At 39.0% G+C, this 23,860-nt stretch overlaps 1 protein-coding gene across 1 annotated transcript in view; it reads right to left on the reverse strand.

Annotated features, from left to right (window-relative positions):
- Positions 1-23,730, reverse strand: part of itga8 (integrin subunit alpha 8) — a 51,868-nt gene extending 28,138 nt beyond the window's left edge. Inside the window, exons 1-13 of the mRNA XM_005804694.3 lie at positions 23,326-23,730; positions 22,980-23,110; positions 20,507-20,607; positions 20,303-20,426; positions 17,248-17,309; positions 16,795-16,840; positions 14,316-14,441; positions 14,138-14,182; positions 10,794-10,837; positions 7,019-7,075; positions 6,852-6,904; positions 6,552-6,757; positions 610-807 (exon numbers count right to left, since the gene is read on the reverse strand). Of these exons, the coding sequence (XP_005804751.3) occupies positions 610-807; positions 6,552-6,757; positions 6,852-6,904; positions 7,019-7,075; positions 10,794-10,837; positions 14,138-14,182; positions 14,316-14,441; positions 16,795-16,840; positions 17,248-17,309; positions 20,303-20,426; positions 20,507-20,607; positions 22,980-23,110; positions 23,326-23,546 (1,414 nt within the window). The 5' untranslated portion in view covers positions 23,547-23,730. The remainder of the gene's footprint in view (positions 1-609; positions 808-6,551; positions 6,758-6,851; positions 6,905-7,018; positions 7,076-10,793; positions 10,838-14,137; positions 14,183-14,315; positions 14,442-16,794; positions 16,841-17,247; positions 17,310-20,302; positions 20,427-20,506; positions 20,608-22,979; positions 23,111-23,325) is intronic.
- Between the last annotated feature and the right edge of the window lie 130 nt (positions 23,731-23,860).

Genomic DNA, 23,860 nt, shown 5'->3' on the forward strand with positions numbered 1-23,860 from the left:
AAAAGGGGAAAAAACTAAACAAATTCTTCATTTCAACCTAAATTGGATTAAAGTGGGACTCACACAGCTTAAGTAATGCTGAGAGAAGAATGACTCCAAATTAGGTGGAAAATAACGTAGTAAAGCTGATTTTTACAGATCTGCTTTATGTGAATACCTTTTATTGTGAGCCTACAACTCATGGACACAAATAGCTGGGGAAAATGACCTACTTCTTAGTTAGTTTTATAAATCGGGTGTAACGTTTTTTTTACATATTTGTGAAGGTGAAGATGTGGGTGGCACATAAAGCAGGGATTTGCTGCATGCAGCCTTTTCTGCACACAGACATATGTCAGGTAGATAGAACATGCAGATAATGTATTGTTCTACTTTCTCTCCTTCTTGACTACTGTGAATCCCTAAAGAACGGATGCAGCTCATGTCAAACATCCCTGTACCCCCTTCTGATTACTTTAGCAGATAGAAGTGGGAGAACATGGAGAACACGGACATGGTAGAACAGAGGTGGATGAAATGTGGAAGTCAGGAATATTAAACTGTGAAAGAATGTGGGCTGAAGAAGGAATTTTGATTAGAAGAAGATGGATTGAAATGTTGAAAGTTTACCAGGATACTCGTTGCCGTCCAGATCTTGGCCTCCTCTCAGAGTGAAGCCATACCCTGGCAGACTGCTGCTGGGCGTCCTGGTGGCTTGCAGCTCCTGGCTCAGGGTCAGGCCTCGCGTGGATACGTCTCTATTACCGTTAAAGATTAACACTCTGCCTCCGCGGTCCTCGCCTCCGAACGGACAGCCCACTGCCACGTCTGAGGGGTGACACACAGGCACGTATGTTTTTGACATCAACGGCTTTTAAGAGCTCCTCCGAGACAAGAAGCAAAGAAAAAACATTCAGGTTGGAGGAAAAGGAAAAAGGAAAGAAGAAAACAAAACGGATTGACCTTTCAAACTTTGGAATGGCTACTTAGTTACTTCACCAAATGTTTATTTGCTTTGTATATTATTAAATTCTTTGCTCTGACCTTTTGTATTTGACCAGAGGCTGATTTGCTATCTGTCTATGAGCGTAACTGATAAGTGGAAATAGAAAGAATAAACGTTTTTCAAAATTATTACAAACAAAAATCAGAAAATTATAGCCCCATTTATTTTCAGAAATAAAAACTAAATTAAAACTATTCAGTGCAACCAAATTCCTTCTGAAGTCACCTATTATACTTACACCTAATATTACTTAGAGGGCCCACCTGGGTGTAATTTAATCTCTGTGTAAATACAGCTGTCAAAAAGGAAATGTAGCTCCAGTGGAGATGGAGAAATCCTCAGCTCAGGTAGCAGAATCTGTTGACAGGAGAACTATTCGTGCCCTCCACAAAGATGGCCTTTATAAAGATTTGTGAAAAAGAAAGTTGGTGTTGAGGGATAGTCAGAAGAAAGTCTTGTTTTCAGTTTACTACAAACCATGGCAGAGACACAGCAAAGCGGGCGGGAAAAGATGCTCTGATCAAAACTGAGCTTTCTGACCTCTACGCAAAATGCTGTGCATGACAGAAAACGACAATTCACTTGAAGATACTATCCCCACAGAAAAACATGTAGGAAATAATTTTGTAGGATTCGTTTTCTGTGGGATCAAGGTTTGCATCGCAACAAGACATCTACATTAAAGATACAGCTGGATTTAGATTAAGCATTTATGCCTTAAAATGGCTTAGTCAAAGTTAAGACCTATACCCAATCTCTTAAAACGAATGTACAGAAGATGCTGTCCATGTAACCTGACTGAGCCTGAACCATTTTGGAAAGGATAATGGGCAGAAATGTCTCTAGATGTGCAAAGCTGATAGGGACCCCAAATATTAAAAAGAAACAAGTCTCGGCCGGTCTGTTAAATTTCTTTGCCATAGTTGTAATAATTGATTTTAGTAGATTTTAGTATTCAATATAAGCTTCAGGGAAGGTCTGTGATATTTGTACAGAGAGAAATGTTTGATATCCAAATGGTTATAAATTGATATGGCTTTAAAATGCAGCCTCTCCGCTTCAAACACATTCAACAAGATTACCTCTAATGGATTCTTAAGAGGCTTCCCAAAAAATTTGAGGGATGGTTTTAGAAAGAAATTCAAATTCAACAATTAAATGTTCATCTTGAACGCTGAGTTCTAAGTTATTGTCAGTAGTGACTCTCTGGAGCCATAAACACAATCTATTTCCCTTTGTGAAGCAGTGCCAAGACTTTATTTAATGTTTTCAACTGTTAGTTTCTGTGTGTTTTAGTCTTTTTTCCTCTCAACAGACAGACTGTAATCCAACCTGGTGATTTATTAATGCATCTTCACCTTCAAAAACCACAGCTTTACTTTCACAGCATGCTTTGGGTCAGGCTGAACTGTGAAGCAACCGCCAGTCAAATGTTCTGTATTTGGCTCAATCTGAGCTCACTTTAAGCTGTAAGCTGCAGAGTTCAACCTACCGTTCCACATGAAATCGTTAAAAAGCAATAGTGACCCCATGCCATGGAAAGCCAAGCATGCTATGTGGCACAAAGCCTACACATGTTCTACAGATGATGTTGCTTCAGTTCACGTTCTGATTCCAGAGATCTGCATACTTTTGCCTTTCCATAACACAGGCACAGACTGATCTTATTTTCTTGTCTAGAGAATGCTGCTGCTGAAATGGATGGGCTTTTTATCAAACAAATACTGGAATCTACATTCTTGAAACATCTATAATATGTTTACCTTGAAGATATGATGATCTTTCTGTCTTTGGCTGTAGACCTCAGTGGATTATTTTTCATTTTTGAGCTCAGGAGTATGTTTTATTTTTCTCAAACTTTATCACTTTGCTTTTTGACCCATCATAGATTGGTCTGTACCGGTTTGGTGAATGTTTCCTACCTGCTTTGACAACAGATAAGTTAAAGTACTTTTCTGTAATTTACTCACGGTCTTCTGTAAGAAAATATAATTACAATGGTGTCAAAATGACTGCAAAATGACCAGGCATTTGCTGTCACTGCTCCTAATTGATGGAACAACTTACCCTTCAACATTAGATCTGCCCATAGTCTTGAACACTTCAAATCACCCCTTAAAACTCATTTTTATTCTTTGGCATTTATATAAGGCCTGACATTGTAATCTTTTTGTCTTGTCTATTTTCATTCTAGTTCTAGTCAGTTTGTTTCAATTCTTATATGTTTTTATCTGTGGCTTTTTTAAATTGCAAAAAAACAAACTTTTTACATGAAATTCAATAACTTTCTGTTTAGAATTAATAAAAAAAACTAGAAATATAAACTGGTACACTGTCATGTACTCTACGTCTAAGAATGAGGGCAATAAAATGTTTTGGCTACAGGCTATAAATGAAAGTGTTGGTACAAAATGGATGTATGAATCAGAGAAATGTACCTGGAGTCACATATTTAACTTGCACTGGGACATGCTTTTATCAGCCCTAAATCTTTAAATTTACTAGCCAATAACAAAAATAATGCAGAAATATTCAACACTTCAGATAAAGCAGGTTTGATTTGAACATAAATTTGAGCCCACAATATAGGAGGCCTGCATATTGAAGAAAGATAAATTCTTTATCTAACCTGGACTTAAAAGTCAAAGTAAAGATGACAGTCTGTTCTTTAAGTCTAGAGTATTTACATCACTGTTATATTACTGTGATGTTATCTAAAATAAGGAAAATGAAATACTGTCCAAATGTTGATTGTTGAAAAAGCACCTGTTTGCATTTTTTTTTTGCAAAAAATGCATTTTTTAGGATACAAGCAGATTTTGGGATATATTCTTTAACTTGTTAATGTCCATTCCTTTGCACTGTCCTACATCAGCACTATAACTGTCCAAAATCCCTCTAGACATCCTGTTTGTCTCTGGACCCCCTCTCTCATAGCCTAAACAACTGGTTCCACATGAAGCAGATTGTGGGGTAGAGAGAGGATAAATGCAACCATGTGTGTATGCAAGTGTATAAATGAACCTATGTGTGTTCATGTGTTCTGAGTCTGTATGTCTGTGTGAGCCATTGTGTACATAATTGAATAGCTGTACAAAAATAATAAGCTCCTTTTAAAAAAAAAAGTCTTCAAATAATGTGAAAGTCACTCATTGGTATTGCTCAACAGCGTCCCACACAATGCAGACAATCCAGCAGAACACCCACTGCGATCACTGAAACCAAAACTATAGGAGACTCTTACTCACAGACTGAAACAAGCTGATATACTGAACCCAATGGTGACAGGAAAAGCTGGTGTTGTCGGATGGAAATTATAAACACGCGGAGCCACATGGCAAATTACATTAGCTAAATTGTAAGGGCTTACCAGCTGACACTTGGGGAAAAATATCGTAAATATGACGGAGAACGGGTATGGTTCTGTTTTTGAGAAGAATTTTGGGGTTGCTGTGGGAGACGGGGGGAGATCAGAGTCATTTCATGAAGAATGTCTGTGATTATGTTAAAATCAGAGGGCAGGTTTAATGGTGCCTTGCAAAAGTACACATGACCCTTTGAACTTTCGTCACATTTTGTCTTATTACAATCATAAGATTCAATGTATTTTATTGTGATCTTGTGTGATAGACCAACATGAAGTGGAAAAAAGTATACATAGTTGTCTCAAAAGTTTTACAAATAAATTCGGAAAAGAGATCCATGTTTTATAGAGTCACCTTTAGTAGCATTCAAAGCAGCAAGTCTTTTGGAGTATGTCTGTAGTGCACAACTAGAGCATTACGTTTCTGGCCATTATTTCCAGAACAGCTTAAGGTCAGTTAGATTGGATGAAGTTAGTGAACCGCAATTTTACTTCAGTCTTGCTATACATTATCTGTTAGATTTAGGTCTAGACTTTGATTAGGCCATTGTAACATATGAATAGGCTATGCTCTACACCGTGCCACTTCAGCTGCTTAGTATTAAATGTCCAACCAAATTCCTGCCACAGTCTCAAGTATTTTCACTGTAAATGGTACAATTGAGCACATATTCATACAGGAAGCTAGAATCAAATTCTCAACTAATAGTTTTTCTCCCAGTATTGCCCTATACTTAACTACATCCATCATCTGTGACCAGCTTCCCCATCCTTGCTTAAGAAAAGCATCCCTTACAGCATGTTGCTGCTACTTTTATGTTTCAAAGTAGGATGGTCTGTTCAGAAGAATAGTTCATTTTCCTCCACAGAGAGCACTTTACATGTATTTCAAAGCGTTAAATTTTGGTCTTATCTGACTAGAGAACATTTTGCCACATGTTTTGCTGTGTCCTTCACATGACTTTTTATGTCTCTTTCAACAATGGCTATCTTTTTGACCAGATAAAATGCCCACTTGTTAAGAAAGTCTTTGAGTCTTTCACCTGAGCTGCAGATCTCTTAAGTTGTGCCACTTTCTATCTCTTTGAGTTGAACAGTCTCTGTGAGATGTCCAAAGCTTGAAACATTGTTTTATAACTTTACCCTGCTCTTTACCTCTCAATATCTTTATTCCTGACTTTTCTGCTGTGTTCCTTGGTCTTCATGGTGCTGTTTGTTCACTAATGTTCTCTAACAAACCTCTGATGCTGTTACAGAATATCTGGATTTATACAGAATTTAAGTTGCGGACTGACGAAATCCAGACAAACCCTGTTGAAATTGTAAGGTGGTAAAATCTGAAAATGAATGCTTTTTTGAAAAACCACTGTACAGTACACGAACACAGTAGTGTAACAATAGCAATCAGAAATCCTAAATCACCAATCTGCCAGGTTAACTCCAAAATCCTGAACTATAAAATCCTGCACATATCTGAACTATTTTCCAGAAATCCTCATAGTTTCCCAGACTGACAGACAGCAGATGTGATTTATGTTTGTAGCAAGGAAAAGTGTCAGTATTGATCCCTTGGTTATTGATCTGCTGGTTAATGGGATTTAAAGGAACGGTGTGCACTTTAACACATGCTGCCCATGAGTAAATTAAAAATAAATCAGTAGGACTGATGTCATATAAGGGCCAGATGTGGATCCCTTCATTCATCTTTAATGGCACAATCCACAGGTCTTAGCATTTGGGCTCCAGGCTTTGTGCGTGTCAGTCATTGTCTAATTAACGTGAGAATAAAACAAACACTTCCATGAGGAATGAACTCTGGGCTGCAGTACAAAAAAATCCCAGATGATTCTATCTCAGGCCACATCTGGTGAGGTAAAAATAGCCCCCAATACACACAACATATGTGCCTTAAACGCAGTCGTCACGATGAAGCAAGGTTCACACACGCAAAACCTTTCGTCGCCGCACTTCCTGATTGGCTGAAAGGATTTAAGGATCCTGACAGGATTTCCTCAGTCAGAGAACTAACAGGCAGACAGTCACAAGATCACAGAAAAAAACCTGGTGCTCATTATAAAGACTGCCGTAAAACGTAAACCGCACATAGAGATGTGTAGCAGCAGCACATGAAAAGTATTTAAAGGATTCCTTTTTTTAATTTCTCAAAGTTTTTCATCATCAGAAAGCATATTTTCTGCATACCATTATATCCATCCTGGTTGACATCTCCCAGCGGTGCTATTGCGGTCCCAAAACGTCCAAAAGTGTAGGTGCCACTGAGAACAATGGGTTCAGAGAACATGAGCGGAGCCAGCTGCAGGTACAGATACACCCTTCCCACCTCTCTGGGTTTGCTCTCCATCTCCCTCTCCATGTAGAGGGGTGCTCCAACCAGGATATCGTCTGTGCTAGGTGGACATACAATAAATGCTTTCAAGAACAGAGGCAAGGATGGCGGTGAAATTACCTTTGTTTCAAATGACAAGGGAATTCTCTGCTTACTCGTCGCCGTTCAAGTCAGTGACGGCCACCGAGTAGCCAAAGTAGGACGCCATCTGAAAGACAGACAAGGAAACAAATATTTAGTTTTTAACCAAAAACCTATAATAATTCAATCTTAGGACAAGAATAACAGGTTCTTGGGTCTGGGGATATGATGATGATCCCACCTGTTCCCCTGTGAAGTTCTGGATGAAGGTGAGATTAGTGGAGTTGATCATTGCTACCTGAAACAAACAGACATAACAGGGAGAATCTGTGATACTTGCATGGGATCAGATATTGCTGCAAAGCTAATGACTTGATGCAGCCAACTGCCCACTGGGAGAAAGACGAGGAATTGCTGCAGAATCGATGATTGCAACTTTTTATAAATTGGCACTGTAAAATGTATTTGACTGCATTGTATTATATCTATAGTGGGATGTATGTGATTGAATTTAAATCTGTGTGTATAATGTTTTGGATTTATATTAGAGCTGCACAATATTAGGAAAATATATCATTTCAATACAGCAACTGACCATTTTGATGACAATATTTATAATTAATACATATTTCCCTGAGGTTTTTTTTCTGTACCATAACATAATGTCTCTTCCAAACTTGGTGAGTTTCAGTATCTTTAGTTACTAAAAACATACATGAAGTGAGAAAAACAAGCACAGCTTGAGGCTGTCCAAATAGGAACATAATAGCCACCATACATTGTATTCAAACAGGACTTTGTGGTTGTGATATTGCTAACACTGATGAAGACTGCCATTGCATTTATTGTGCAGCTCTAATTGACCTGTTGTATATTTCTGTTTATGAACTGGACCAGTTTTCTTGTACATGGTCAGCAAGAGATATTTGCAGTGAATTGATGTTATATAAAACAATGACTTGATTCATAAAAACACCAGACTTTACCACTGTTGCCCCTCAGGATCAAACATACAAACCACATGACAGACATTAATTCAAGAAAAGCAATAAAAGAGCTTCTATAAAACTGAAAGTTTCTTCTCTCTGCTCTCCCTCTCTTTGTGCAACACACCCCCTCCTTGCCCCCATGTCTCTCTACTACCCCCATCCTAACCCCAGTTTCAGGGAAAGACAGAAAGGGGAGGCTAAGAATTCCTTCATAAGAACTAAAATAACAACCACATGGAGACAGCCAGAGGCTATGCACACATACAGACACACACATGTGCAGGAGGATGCATGTTAACTCAATCACTGATCTCCCAGAAATGATCTAAAGAAGGGTAGACTTACGGAAATTTACGGACAGATGATCGTGTGTAAACACAAACACTGGATCAATAGCTTGAAAATGAGCTTTCCTTTGGTCTCAATTGTTGGATTGGTCACAGAGGAAACCTGATCAGGCCTGACAGCCGTTCCAGAGCCAAGCCTCTAACATGGCTTACCTGCTCACACACAGCCGCCTCTGCTGAGACGCTCAGAGAGAAATGTTTGTACTGGGCAGATTCTTCTGGCATTCTGTTTGTGGTGAGGCCTGTGGTTACACTGCAGGTTAAGGGGCTGTGAGTGTGTGTGTAGAACAAGGTTAGGAGGGTTAGGTGGGGTCAGTGCCCTCTAAATAAAGCGGAAGCTCTATGTCATTAAGGAGGATTGACACAGTTAGCCCTCGGGACATGTTCCCATAAGAAAACAAATGTTGTAAACTGAAGATGCACAAACAAAACTGGTGTAGCCATTTAACACATAGTAACACTCAGGACTACATTCATTTGGACAAACATCATTTTGGGGGAATACATTGATATAAAAATAACTATGTGACAACTTAAAGTATTTTAATGTTTTTAACAAAATGTGTCCAAACTGTCAGTAATTTGTGCCAACCTCTGGAGAGCCAAATGTAGTCAATTTTTAAGAAGCCCTTGCCATATTTCTACTAAGTTAAATCACAATAAATCTGAATATCATTGAACAAGTAATTTATTTCAGTAATTCAGTTAAAAAAAACCAAAAGATTCATTTGAGAGACAGTCAGTTATTTTAAGCATTTATGTTTGTAACTTTGGGAATATCATGGATTACAGATTAACGAAAACCCAAAAATTCAGTTTCTTGCTAAATAAGAATGTTACAATGTTACAGTTGACCAATAAAAAAGTATTTTGGGGAATTAAAAGTTCTCTGTTATGGTTATGTTATTGTCCAGAGAGAAATAGTGAGGAAAGTTGTCCGGCAGACAATTGCTGATGCCCTCTACAAGAAGGTTAACTACAAGCTTTTGGCAGAGTCTTGTGTCCAAGCATAGTAATGGAAACTTGAGTGGAAGGAAAAGGTGTGAAGGGAAAATGTACTAATGCAGGTTGAAAGGACTGTCAAGCACAGTCCTTTCAAAAGACTTCAGGAGAAGCACAAAGCATGGACTACAACTGGAACCAGACCTCCAAGGGCCACCACACATAGATGTACCCAGGTCATGTGCCACAACTGCTCTAGTCCTTCTGATAGGCGCCTCCTGGACAAGAAATAGCAGGAAAGTTTTACCTGAACGATTAAGAAAATGACTCTACTGTTGCTCTGTGGTCCAAAGTCCTCCTTTCTGTTGAAAGTAAAGTTTGCATTTCATTTGGAAATCAAGATCCCCAGCTTCGGTGGAATTGTGGAGAAGCACAGAATACAAGCTGTTTGAGGTCCAAGGATAATATGGGAGTCATGTCATCTGCTGGTGTTGGTCCATTGGGTTTTTAAGTTCAAAGTCAACACAGCTAACAATAGAGATACTGATTTCAGTTTCCAGCAGGACTTGGCACACTGCTCACCGTACCAATAGAAAAGTGATGGTATCACTGTGCTTGACTGGTCAGCAAGCCTGAACTAAACCCTTAAAGACAATCTATAGGGTATTTTCCAGAAAGATCAGAAATACCATCGCCAGCAGTATAGATGAACTGAAAGTTGCCATTAAAACAACTGGGGAGTCTTTAAGATCATTCAACTGAACCACTGGATAATCTCATCCACGCTCCGCTCCATCAATGCAGGAATTCATGGAAAGAAGCAGCCTTGACCTAGACTGCAGGGACAAACTATCCAGTAGGTATTCATGTATCAAAAAAAACATTTTTCAATAGTTTTATGTAATAATGGAATTTTCTAAGATACCAAATATCGTTATCCGTGAGCCATAAATGACAAAATGAACAGAAATAAAACATTTAAATATATCACTGTGTGTAATAAATCTATAAATACGAGTTCCAATTTTAATTGCTTTGTTCTCTTTAGATGAATCTACATTATTGCTATGGAGACCATAAATGTACCATGAAATATAATAGAAGACCAAACATTGCATTAGAGTTATTATTTGTATACACTGGACATTATTTGTGCATTATTTATTGTGCCCTCTGCAATGGGGATATAAAATGAAACGTCATTCTAATGAATACTAATGAGAATATTTTTTTCTCTTCCCTCAGGTTAGAGGCAGGGTAAAAAGCATAAAGGGAAAGAACACAGGCCTTTTTTGTCCCAACAAGACAATGACTTATGACAAAATGTCAGAAGAATCCATTATTAAAACAAATGGAAAATTCACTTTATGAGTAACAAGTCCCCTAAAGCAGGAAGAGAAAACTGAAAATAGCTGAATGATTTTTAACATTTGCATATATTTTCTTCAATAAAAAAAAAAATCATATCAAATAACATATCTGGGGCTACAATATAAATAAACAAATTAAAACTCAATTGTATGAATACAATTTCAAACAAATTATTGCCTGCAAATATGAAACTGTATGTATTCATATGGGTTCTGAATAACTACTAATGCACAATATCAATACGTTTGAGTGTTTTATTTGGGTGTAAAATGACAGTTTGACATTTGTGAACTGTGAATAATCTGATTTAAATAACATTTTACTAACTGAATTCTTTGGCACAATGCATTCTGCTGTCCATACTTACATATCCAAAGTTTTGTGCTCCTCTTGGGACTCCAGTGATAAGTTCTAGGGAAATAAAGACATATTTAAATTTGTGTGAAAATGATGCACAGACATGAAAACATCCTGATAAAAGGTTATCTGGGAGGCCACCACCCTCCCATCCGTCCCACAGCCTAACCCCACCGATCGGGCACTCAGACTCTTCTCTAACGGAGATTGATGAGTGCAGCGCTCTGAACTTATGAGGATGATCAGAGGGTCCCACCCAAAGAGAGCAGATAGAACCCCAATTTTCTGCCTTGTGTGTCTGAACCCAGCAGACTCGACCGCCAGACTAATTCCCCGCTCCATCTTTGCTCTGAGCTCCCAGTTACAACCAGCTCTCCGCTCTGACAGTGGTTTAAAGAACACGACCACAAGGAGCTTTCTACCACAACACAGTGCATCAGTGAGCATGTGTTGCCTCTTTAGACTCACTTTAAGACTCCGTGACATGTGTTGTGCTTGAGGGTGTTCAGAGGCTTTGCAGGGTTGGTATGGGGGCATGCAAATGCTGAGCTGTCCCGCAGAGTTTCCACTGAATGCTGATTGGTAAAGATGGCTGAGAAAATGGGGAGTCTCTTAAATTTTTGACAGACTGTGTGGTGACGCTCTTTGAAGAGAGAGCTATAAATTGTGTGAAAAATATCATGATTGTGGTGTTCTGTCTGTTTTGTCTTTAATAAAACAGAGCTGCTTTTGTGATGAAATTCCTTGTGCTTTTTATTTGGACTGCAGAAAAAAAAAATAAATTAACTTTAGAACTTTAAATTGAAACCAAAATGGTTGAAAGAAGAAAAACAAAACAGCTTGCACATTCCTATGTACAGAGCTTTGAAAAAAATATTTATATCCCAGGAACTTTCTCACATTTTGTCACTTTGCAACCATAGACTTCAATGCACAGGGAAAAAAATGCCATAACTCAATATGTGCAAGAAGAACTATAAAATTTTCAAAGGTTTTGCAAATGAAAGACTAAAATATATCATGTTTGTATTCACTCCTCTCCACTCCGATACCCTGAAATAAAATCCTGTCCAATCAGCCTACATAGAAGTCACCTAATTGCCTTATTAATCTAAATATAATTATAGCTATTCTGCGAATGTTAGTGAGGCTTTGTTAGTGAACAAACAGCACCAACAAACTCAGCATGGGGATAAAGTTGCAGTGAGGCTTAATGCAGGTTTAAGTGATGAAACAAAATCCCAAAATCTAAATATCCCACAGAAAAATGCTCTGCCAATCATCTAAAATATAAACAGTTAAGTGCAACTGCAAACCTACTGTCCATTTAAACCTGACAGCTTTAAAGGTAACTCTGAAGAAGCAGCAGAGATCTATAGCTCAGTTGAAAGGATCTGGTGAAACACAGAGTCCATCACCCTGAACAGACCATCCCTACAGTAAAATGTGGAATTGCCAGAATCATGCTGAGAAATTGCTTTACTTCAGCAGGGAGAGGAAAGCTGGTCAGAAATTGCACAAAGAAGGTTGAACAGAACACTGACAAAAACAAACCTGTAACAGGCCTTCTACCACAAAAACCTCTTAGAAGCTGCAAACGTGTAATTTCAAGATGTACAAAACTAGTAGACACGTACCCCAAGTGACTAATTGCAGGGAAAGGTTGCTTCTACATTGTATTTACTCAGAAGGTCAAAGTACAAACGTACCTCCCACTTTTTTGTTTGTAAAAAAAATATTTTCACCATCTGTCTCTCTTCTTCGACTTCACAGTTGCCTACTTCATATAAAATCTAAATAAATAGCATTTAAATTTGTGATTGCAGAGTGACAGCGTAAAACGCTTAAAGGAATCTGAACACTTTTGCAAGGCTGTGCAAAACCTTTTTACCTTTTAGATTCCTAAGAAGTTCAAACTCAGAATTAGATTTAAAAATAAATATATTCTTTGTTCTTTAAGCTGTAAGATACTAAACATCTACCTTAAACATTGGTATGTCTGTGTAACATTTTATCAACATACAAATTTTAGGTTAAAAAAAACCTATTTGCTCTCCTAGAAACAACTTCTAGGAAAGTCAATGTTTGCGTACTAGTTGGAGCCAAACAAAGACAGGAAAACATGTAACTTCTTTGGAATAATGTCAGCTCGGAGCCAGATAATGTTTGATTTTAAGCAAACAGTACCAAACAATAGATTTTCCAGGCTGAAACTCCCACCTAAAAAGCCATGCGTCTCTTCCTGGAGGACTCCTTTGATTGTGTCTTTGAGCACAGAAACGGGACCTCTCTTTTTTGTTGTTTTTGTGTGTGCCTGTATCTCTTTGCATCCCATATTTCATCACCTCCAGACGAAAGCCAGGATCAGCTCTTGACCTGAAAAGGTTTGTGAAGTCTGCCAGCAATCATCTTAACCAGTCAGAATGGTGGACAGGAAATCCCTTTATCAGGGGTTCCTAAAGACTTGTCCCTCCTGGGTCATGACCTAGATGGTTTGAGACAGCCCTTGTTACTGCTTCTGACACAAGACAGCAATGTCCACTCCTTATCCATCACTGTATTAACCATTTTATTGTGTAAAATCTTCTCTCACTCATCTACTAAATTAATGGCATTTCTGGTTGAATTTTTTAGGTTTTTAAATCGACAAACTTTGTGACATTCACTTGTAGTCATGTTGTGAAACTTTTGCAAATAGTCTTTTTTTAACATTTCACTAAACTGAAGCTTACAGAGAGAGAGGGATCTTTTCAATTTTGCACAATCACTCTAGAACATCATGAGTTATGGCTCATTGCTTATATTCTATTCCATTTAGCTCATCCCACATGATTTCTCCAGGATTTAGGCCCAGATCTTGGAAGAAGGTTCATTTATCCTATCAAAGAAGACACTGAAGACTGATTTTTTGTTTATTCGTAGATTTTACCTAACATTTAAAAGCATTTATGATGCCATGGACTCAAACAAGGACTCAATGTGGACTCAAAAGTGGTCCACATTTCATTTGCTGTATTTAATAGTATGAGATACTTTTCCACTTTATTTCAAGGCAAACCCACAAGGAGTGTTAGTTATCCAATTCTCAGCCTAAGTCCAGTTTACCAGTGGTTACAGCTAAAGTCCCAGAAGAACTCAACATTCACAAACATAATCCATAAACATGGATTATGTTTGTGAATGTAGGACAGGAAAAGCTTTTTACTGCCATGCATGTCGGACAACCCATTGACAGATATATAGAGTCTACCTGCTGTTATGCTCACTTACTAATAATTCCTAGAAATTCTGATCAATGTCAACAATGTTTTTTTTCATTGAGTTTTCTCTGCAGTTGGTTATAAATCTGCTCACCTTGTTCTGAGTCTCCTGTAAACTCGCCCACTGCCACAGAGTAACCTGAAGAGATACACAGTGTTGGAGTTCATTTTTAAAAATAATGGTTTCGGTATATGATCTTGTTCATTCTTGATAATTAGGCTGGTTATCATTAAGCTTATGATTCATGCATGAGTGCATTCCTGAGTGTTACCAAGGTAACTGTCGTCATTTGTGTCTTCAGCAGCTCCGGTTTGCTTCTCTCCTGGAACTCGTCTCAGGACTGCCTTTAAAGAGTAGCCATTCAGTATCTCTGCTATCCCCGCTGTCATCACCTGACCTGCACTCACACACACATAAACACACACAAACTTGTTGGAGAAAAAAACAAACAGAAAGAAGAGAGTCCTTGAGACATCTGCTCTTGGACAGTGCTTTTAACCACATGGGAGCTGAGTAGGGGAGTCCCACTGCTAAAGTTTGGCTCAGCTGCCCGCTCCATGTGAACCATTCCTAGAGTAGAAGTAACACATTCCTGGTAAAGCAAGAGCAGAAACCCCGAAATAAAATAAAAATCACAAATCCTCCACTTCTCTCTGCAGAGAGGATTATAAATGATAGGTGGGCACTCAAACAACACCCTTCCTCTGCTGTTCAACAAGAGGTTAAACAAACAAATGATTTTATCTGTGGTCGTCCTCTACCTTCCATAAATCCTCCTTTATGTGTGAGCGAACTGTCGGGAAGGAAAATGTGCCCTCTTAACCCCCTCACCCGTTCCTCTCCCACCATGCTTTGAGTTTATCTCTCAAGCCAACACGTCCAGTCAATATTAAACCTCCCTCAGATTAATGAGACAAACTGTTAACACAGATGCATGAGTCACTGCTGCTGATTTGAGACGTTCTTCACACCTGGCGATAACAAGGTTGTATATAAGTCTTATTTTATGATGAATCAGGCCGAAGGCTAAAGATAATCAGTGTATATTAGAGGCCATAAAAATCCAGGCTGAGTGCTTTTATAAACATTTGTAGGAAGTGTTTTAACAGGAGGCAGCCTGCCTTGTTACGCTGCAGACAGAGAGGGAACCATCCATTAAGCTTTTTATGTTGCGTGTGTAATATGGGGCTTGTATGTCGGACCATTCATTATTTAACATCTGGCAGCAGCAACAGTATTAATACTACAGCGCATGTCAGAAGTTTACATATACTCACCATCTGCAAAAATACTCCATTGATTTGGGGATTTTGATAATGCATTTCAATATTTTATTTATCAGGAAGGACATAAATAGAAATATACTTACACCTATCACAATATATCTGCTTTTTAAAGGATAGATACTAGAGCATGTAGTCTGAATTAACCAAATCATATCAGTTTAGTTTAATGGTAAAATACAAAAGGGGGTTTAATAATTTTCACAATGCACAAATTAAAACTACTACTAAATTTATAAGGTGTACATTCTATACTTCTATTTAAATCTATGTACCAAAATAACAACACATGCTGTTGATATCATGATTACAGCTGAATTAAGCAGAACAAATAACTTTTGTGTTCGCTGTGATTCCCTAAAACAGTGACAGTTTTACTCATACCGTGATGTTACACTTTTTGGTAAATTTCTCAAAACAATATATTCATTTCTTATTATTATGTTGCAGTTTTGAGCTCCGAGGGAAAAAATAACACAGATAAAATTGTAAAGAGCTTATAATCAAGTTCTTATATTCCAATTCAATCTTATTTGTATTAATACCCGTCCAATACCGGGAAGAGAGAGAAAGTACTGTGACCTGCTGCTGTTATAGAATTTTGTGTAAAATCTCCAGTTCATTTAACAACAATCAGAGAGAAAAAATCTATTATTAATATCATCTGATAGAAAAAAAAGCCCAAATTTGGTATCAGTAAGTGAGTTTTCACAACACCGTAAATCAAGCTAGAAAACTAAGTCTGGTACATTTCTAGCTCAAAAGAATTAGCAGTTAGTTTTGGGATTTGATAACAAAGAACACAGAAAGGAGTGTGTGCAAGTGATCAATAACGGTCTCCATGTTCCTAAGAAACAGGTGCACATCTTTTCTATTTCTGGCTGCCATACACATTCCTAAACACCTTCAAACACCTGGAGCTGGAGGAGTACAGACACACTCCAACAACTTCTCTGTCACACTCCAGCTACACCTATTAAGACACTTTATCCCTCTGCTTTAGTCAACCATGCATGTCTTTTTTTTCTGTCTGACTATCTGAACACTCCCTTCTCATCTTTCTCTCTGAAGAACCATGTATCTGTCACAACCACAGTAAAGCTCATTTCTAACTACTCTCTCTCCTCACTGTGCACTCTCCTATTTTATCCCCCTTTCTCTGAAGCTTTCCCTAACCACCCTGTGTTATATCTCCGAGCAGAGGGGCAGCTCCTCCACACTCCATTTCACCCCCGATCAGCTCATTACAGCACCTAAACACCCACTTCCTGTTCGACTGCAGCCAGAGAGAGGCATTAAGCAAACGAGCAAGGGAGGAAAAAGCGGGAAAAAAGGCGGCAGAGAGAGAAACTATTTCAACCTTTTAAAGAAAAGATTCAGCAAGTGCATCAGTGTGCATATTTGGGCTTCACTGCTAGGTCTCATACTGCTCATTCGCTATCATTTCAACACTGTTGCTTTAGTTACCTTGCCAATAAAAGCTTCCAGGTCCTCCTAGTACAAGCCTTCCCTCCTGCAATGATAAAAATTTGTCAGTTTGCCATAATTTATGAAGTAATCTGAACATGTTTGTGCAAACAGAAGAGTTACACTGTTTGGCTTTGTCATGGAGGCTATAGCTGTGTGTGTGCACACATGTTTTCTGCTGTCATGCCTGTTGACATCCTGCAGAGAATGACAGCTTCCTGTACAGGAGGGTAGAGTTGGATCATGAGGCAGAGGTCAAGGTTCACACTGATTTTACAGTGAAAGAATGTGTGCATGTAAGTGCATGTTAAGAGGCAGTGAGTCACTTTGAGAGGTGGGGCTTCTCCAGGGAAGAGAGCTGCCTCACCGGCCATAAATCTTTGAAGGTCTTCAATTTGATAATCCAGGACATCATACCGATGAAAACTTGTGATACATCCTGCAGGTTTTTACCTTAGTGAAATCCACACTGAAACCAGCCTGGCAGAATCCCTGTCCCTCTGGATCTGGATCATCTGAAAGCAACAGAAAACACATGGAAAATGTATGGAAACCTGTTTTTCACTAAAGATTTTTTTTAAAGGATCTGATTGCTTTGCATGAACATCAAATCTAATGCATACCCAGATTTTGGCAACAAGGTCAAGAACCAGCAAAATATATTTTCTTCTGGTTGCAGATGATCAGCTCTTTTTTAGTATAATACCTTGAAAAAGTATTGATGTCCAGCCCCTTTTATTTTTATACCACTAAGTAAAACTGGAGTCACCTAATCAGAAAGTGGAGTTCAATAAATGCCAAAGAATGTCAAAGAATATTAGACAAGTCACATCATCACCACCGTGGTGCATGGTGGTGGCAGTATCATGCTGTAGGGAAGACAGTCAGAGATAATAGGGAATTGGATAAATACAGAGATAAATACATGGATATTCTGGAAGAAGACGTGTTAGAAGCTGAAATCATTTCAGTCCGTAGCTGAAAAAGGATAGTCGACACATACCACAAAACACTGGCAGCTGAACAGAAAGGTTCTTCAGAGTATGGACTCAAGAGGTTAAATACATAGGATGTCATGATTTGATTTTCATTTATAAAACATTTTGAAAACACGCACCTTTGACAATTATGTTACATTGTGGTGGCTTTACAAAACATCCCAACAAAAAAGATTGAAGTTTGTGGTTTTAGGGTGAAGAAAATGTGGAAAGCTCACTGGATATGATGATTTTTTAAAGGGACTTCTCATCTACCAGCTAGTACAACATAATTTACTAAAACCACTGCTAGAATTTTTTACCACTTGTTCTAAATCTTCTGTGAAGCGAGCAAATATTGACATAAAAATGTGAAATAAAATCTGTGTAATTGGTAAATCTGCTGGATGTCCTTGGCTCGAATATTTAGACAGTTTTAGTGTAACACAGGATGTCTCTTCCCAACAATAGGAGAAACTTGAATCTCACATAAAAAACTAAAACTAATCATCTTTTTTTCTGTTCTAAATGACATAATCTAACTGCACATAAACACACCAAACTTACCGTGTGCATCATAAATTTGTCTTCATTTCCCTGGCAGCCTGAGGTGAAACTTAATGATGCGTGACTATACAAGTGCATTTACAGAGTAAACAATAAGTCAGTTACAGCAGAGGTCTGAGCGGCCGCCAAAATATGTTAATATGAAGGAAAAAAAACAGCTGGTGGCAGAAAACGCTGCCTCCAGCACACAATACAGACTCAAGTTGCCCAGTCCTGAAAGCTCTTCAAAATATTCCCCTATGGGAACTGTTGAGTTTACAGCGCAATTATTCATGTCTTGATTAGTCAGCACAGACATAAATAACATAAATTGAAATATTTAACACTGAGCCAGTTACCAAAGAGAGGACGTGTGTATAAAAGCGTGAGCATGATGGAGGGCACACCAAGGGCAAGATTTTATCTGCTGTTTACTTTGTACCACCTGTTAGCCTTCATTTCTTCAGATCATGACATCTTGGCAGTGTGCCGTATTTACTTACAGAATTTAGAAACTCGCATGGAGACGGTGAAAGACACAGAAAAGAGTTGGATGTATGAAAAGAAGACGTGTAGGCAAAAGGTGGGGAGTGTGAGGGGTGCCATAAATCTAACGTACAGTTGTGATGACAGAGGAAAGAGGGCTGAGGAGAGAGAGACTGATTAACTGATGAAGAGATTATTTTTAGGTTTCCATGGGGGCTTCTAAAAGATTGGGCTAGGTGATTTGTTATGGGGAAAGAAGAGACAGAAATTGCCCTCTTGTTTCTGTCTAGTCATGCTGATTTGTTTCTGTTTCAAGTATCTCACATGTACCTCATTAAACTTTGAAAAGAATAAATACAATATGTCTTAGCGATGATCTCATGAGAGAAAATAATCACTAGTGTGAGCATTGGCTGGGTACAGACATTAGGTTATACTCAGGTTTCAAAGGTTATGGTCTCTGGACGGCTAAAAATTACTGCCATGCAGTTCCTGTGTCTTAAAATGTCAAGAAGGTGCTGTTTTTTCCTGCTGTTTGAACCAAAAAGGAGCATGCAACGTCTCCAACCCAACCTACTGATGTGCACTGCTTGTCAGCTGGACAAATAGAGTCTCCTACACTTTTTCCTTGCGCTTTAGAAAAACAAATTTGGTCGTGATGCAAAACACACAGATTGACTGGGATAAACTTTAGAAAGGGCAAGTGGAAAGGTTCTGGGAGTCCTTGTGCCAATTGCAAGATCTGCCTAACCAGCCAACTAATATCAGTGTCTACAGTTGTGTGAAGATTATAAAAAAGTTCCCACCAAGCAAAACAGTTCTCTCCATTAGTAAAGATTGCCCCTGAAATTGAAATATAAACTTTCCTGTCCAGGGATTTCCTTCTTATCCTCTTTACTCCTATTTAAAAGCATGTGCAAAATGACTGCAAACTATCTCATCTTGAAGCTGGGTGTTCCAACAGGACAATCATCTTAAATCTGGGTAAAGAAGGAACACCGGGCAGCATTAAGCTTCTAGAAAAGTCCTGTTCACCTGCTGGAAATTTGTAGACTGTGGCTAAATGTCAGTCAATGTCAACCAAACAATTCAAATGATCTCTACCATTTCTAATTTGAAGAGTGGTCAAATATTCACCAGGGATTCTGCCAGGACGTCGTTGATGGCCAAGGGAAACCCGTTGTTGCCAAATATCAGTGGGAGATTATGTGTAGATTTAATCTACAATTAAATCATATGTTTCTGCACAATTCTATGTTTTATTCAGTGGAGTTATTTCTGGTCTAATTCTTCACCACTGTTAAAACTATGGTTGGAATGTGTCTCTAAGTCATAAAATAATACTTCTGATGTCCACTGCAAAATAAGTACAGCAAAATACAATGTTATCGATTTCTGTGGCGATTTACTTTTTAAAACAAGGTTGAACATAATCTAAACACCTAAAAGCACAAGATGAAGACGAAGGCTTTTGCAGGTGAAACTGCAGATGTACTTACTGGTTCTGCAGGGTGAGTACTCTGCATAAGCGCTGAAGTTCTGGACAGCAACATAGCAGGTTCCCACGGGGTCCTTCTCCCCATCTCTCTTTACCGTCCGCCAGTGGTAGAGAGGCGCACAGGCCTGTGAAGAGTAAATCTCTGAGTTTCACTTTATCAACACCTGCAAACTTCAAGAGTTACGACGACATCATGTCCACTCACCACCACTTTTCCTTTGTGTGTCCTGACTGATGCTCCAAACCACTGGTGGGACTTAAACTCTAGAGGCTCTCTGGTGCCGTTTACTTTAATCATTCTGTTATCTGGTAGAAGAGATAGATGGGCAGATGGAAGGATGGAAAAGGCATAAACACAAAAAAGGCAACAAAACAGAGATTTCAAAGTGCTTGCTGTAAAAGTGACGTAGTCCCTGGTAATGTGGTCTGTGATCATTTGTCCTTAATGAGCAAGCGTAAACAGCAAACTCCTAAACAGGCCTTTAACACACACAGCAAAACACCATTTGCCCCCCTGAGACTAACACTTGACAGGATATGGTGGCTTTTTTCTGTTAAAGCCTTCTCATAAACAAGTAACACTCAAGAAACTGACTCAGACTGAGACAAGATCACAAGGATGACGGTTTAGATTCCACACTGGAAATCTCTATAAAATGTCCTATTTGGTGTATGAGTTTTAGTTGATGAAGATATTTTCCAACACGTTTTTAAAGACCAGCTGGGTCTCATCAGACCCACGCAGATCCCTCCTCATTAAGCACTCTGCTTTAGCACATGTGTGCACAGACACATACAGTGATTTACAGGAATACAGTGGTTTCAGACAAGCAGGTGTTTGATTTAGCACTATTAGGCTTTTGTCTTCTTTCATCTTCTATTAGTGAGTTCAAGAAAAGTGCTGATTCACATTGCAAACTTCTTTCTGAACACATAAATTCTTCTTATCATAATTGTCAAGACAAATAATACAAATGATAAAAATATTAATAACAATGCATTTCATTGGGATTCTATGTGAGAGACCAACACACAGAGTGATGCATAACTGAAGTAGAAAGAAATGAACATGGTTTCAACTCCAACTCTAAGTTCAGTTTTGGTCTCACCTGACCAAATTTTATTTCAAGTGTAGGATTCTTATAGCTTTCTGTCAAGAAGATGCTTTCTTCTAGCTAATCTTCCATAAAAAAGGAAACGTAACGTGTGTAAAGTGCACAACCTGTGAATTGTATTCACAGATTCTTCAATAAGGATCTCTGCAGCGTCTCGCTGATAGAGATAGGCTCCAGCACCCCTCCCGACCCTACAAGGAACAAGAGTGAAAGAATATGGATTGTTGGATGGACGGATCTCTGCAGCTCCTCCAGAGTTACCAGGAGCTTGGGGTATTGATTTTTTAACTGTGTCCATCTCGAAACATGTCCAAGTCTTCATCCCCAACTACTACTTTTCCACTTTTGGCATACTATGAATGCAGTTTCATATTCTCTCTAACTTAACACCAGCATAACAACCCACAGTTTCACTTTCCATCCGCCTGAAGTTTATCTCCTTAAAAGTCAAAGATTTAAATACTGCCTTCTGTCCAACATGCTGCGTAGTTTTGCATCTTTTCTTGAATTCATAAAACATGTGATTTCTCCTTAAAAAGAAGAAACCACTGCTTTTATCATTCAGTTTAATCTGCAGCTCTTCTTGTGATCTCAAAAACCACGAAGGAGAGCGACAGACTGATGGAGAATCAGAGCGGGACAAGGGGTGTGGAAAGGACACAGGCGTACATTTTCAAGATCTAATAAAAAGCAGACCTCACCCAATCTCCCGGTCTTTCGACTGGGAACCAAATTCCCATGTGCTTACAGTTTAACCCCCTCCCTATCACACCCCCTATTCTTTCCCTCTAGTTCACGAACACACACTTTACTAGTCAGTGTGTCAGAGACATAGATTGGACACTGATGATAATATATTGGATAGCAGTACAAACACGATGCAGCAGACTTGTGGGGTGATTTGTTTTTCATTGCCAGGAGAAATTCATGAGATCCACATATTTTATGTCCTTTTTTAAATGCAGCAACACATGTGATCACTCATGAAGACTAGAAGCAAGCAATTAAAATATTAAAACGGACCAACCTAATGAGCAGGCCAAATACAAAAGAGGGAATATTCATCCCTCAGTTTATGAAATGTTTTAAAGCTAAGAACCCCCATCAGTTTCAGAGAAAAAACACACCAATCAACACTGTGCACTTTGGAGGGCTTTTGAATTTTACTAAATATTAAATAAAGAATAGAGACATTTGTGTTGAATCAAAAGTGAGCAATTGCTTTATTTTCTGATTGATTTAAAACTATAGTCTCTATTCAAAAAACAAGTCCCCCCTTTTTTATCTTTTATATTAAAATAGTAAAAAATCTAAACCGATCAAAATTTCTGGGAAGTTCAGACCTCAGAGAAAGTTGTAGTCAGTATTGGTCAAGAAAAGCCTCATTGGTGGATTTCTAATGAACATGTCTGTCAAGACCTGACAGACATGTCTATCCAGTCCCTCCAAATTCTTTTGAACAGTCGCAATCCCGAGAAAACAGAATTATTCAAAATCTGTCAGTGTTTTTCCTGTTGTGATCCGAAAGAAATAAAAAGTTTGAAAATGCATCAGGTGACTCACTGGAATTATCAAAGGGAATCTGTGTGCAGCTATCGGGCTGTCCTGGCCAGGGACAGTAATAGACGGCTCCAGCCTCCACGATGCCCGGCTGGGAGGTGTTCGCTTTAGGAGCCCCCACCAGCACATTAATCCTGGTGGGTACAAGGGGGGAGGAGGAGAAGGGGACAAGGCATATAGAAGACAGAAACAGCTAATTGATAATTTAACATGATCACTATAGGGGAATAATACAAACACCATCCACCTCACATTTTGCAATTTAACCATTTTATAATGAATAATTGGAGAAAACAAAAATCGAAAACAAACTTTTAAGGAATATATTGGAGCTTATTTGGTCACTCACGTGTTCCTCTCAGTGTTTGCTTGATAGAAGTCAACAGAATATCCGAAATAACTCCCGTCGGGTCCGCTATAAACCGTGGGATGCTCTGCGTAAAGGTTAAAACTCCAAACGCGGTTTGGCGCCGGCCACAGCACAGAGAGCACCCCCAGCATAAACATCCCGGCGGAGGAGGCACAATCCCACACACGCTCCATCCTGAAGGAGAGCAGGCTGCGCGGCATTCCCCAGAAAAGGAGGAGAAATATAGAAGGCTCCCTATGTGCAGGTGAGGGAGAAGTTTACACGTTTGTCCAGAATGTGAAGATCGCTCTGCTGCACTCCGTCTGATCTGCTTCTTGACACCCGTAAACCACCAGATCTAGCCAGAGCCTCCGCTACCCAAGACTGCACCGCCGGGCTCCCACCCTCTGCACAAAACGTAACCCCCCCTCCAACACACACACACACACACACACACACCCCAACGCCCGCACACACACCAGGCACAAACCACATCCAAGCGCGCAAAGGGAGGTTGGCGCGTCACCGCTCATTT

Source organism: Xiphophorus maculatus, chromosome 3 (assembly GCF_002775205.1).
Source record: "Xiphophorus maculatus strain JP 163 A chromosome 3, X_maculatus-5.0-male, whole genome shotgun sequence".
In the NCBI taxonomy this organism is placed as follows: Eukaryota; Metazoa; Chordata; class Actinopteri; order Cyprinodontiformes; family Poeciliidae; genus Xiphophorus; species Xiphophorus maculatus.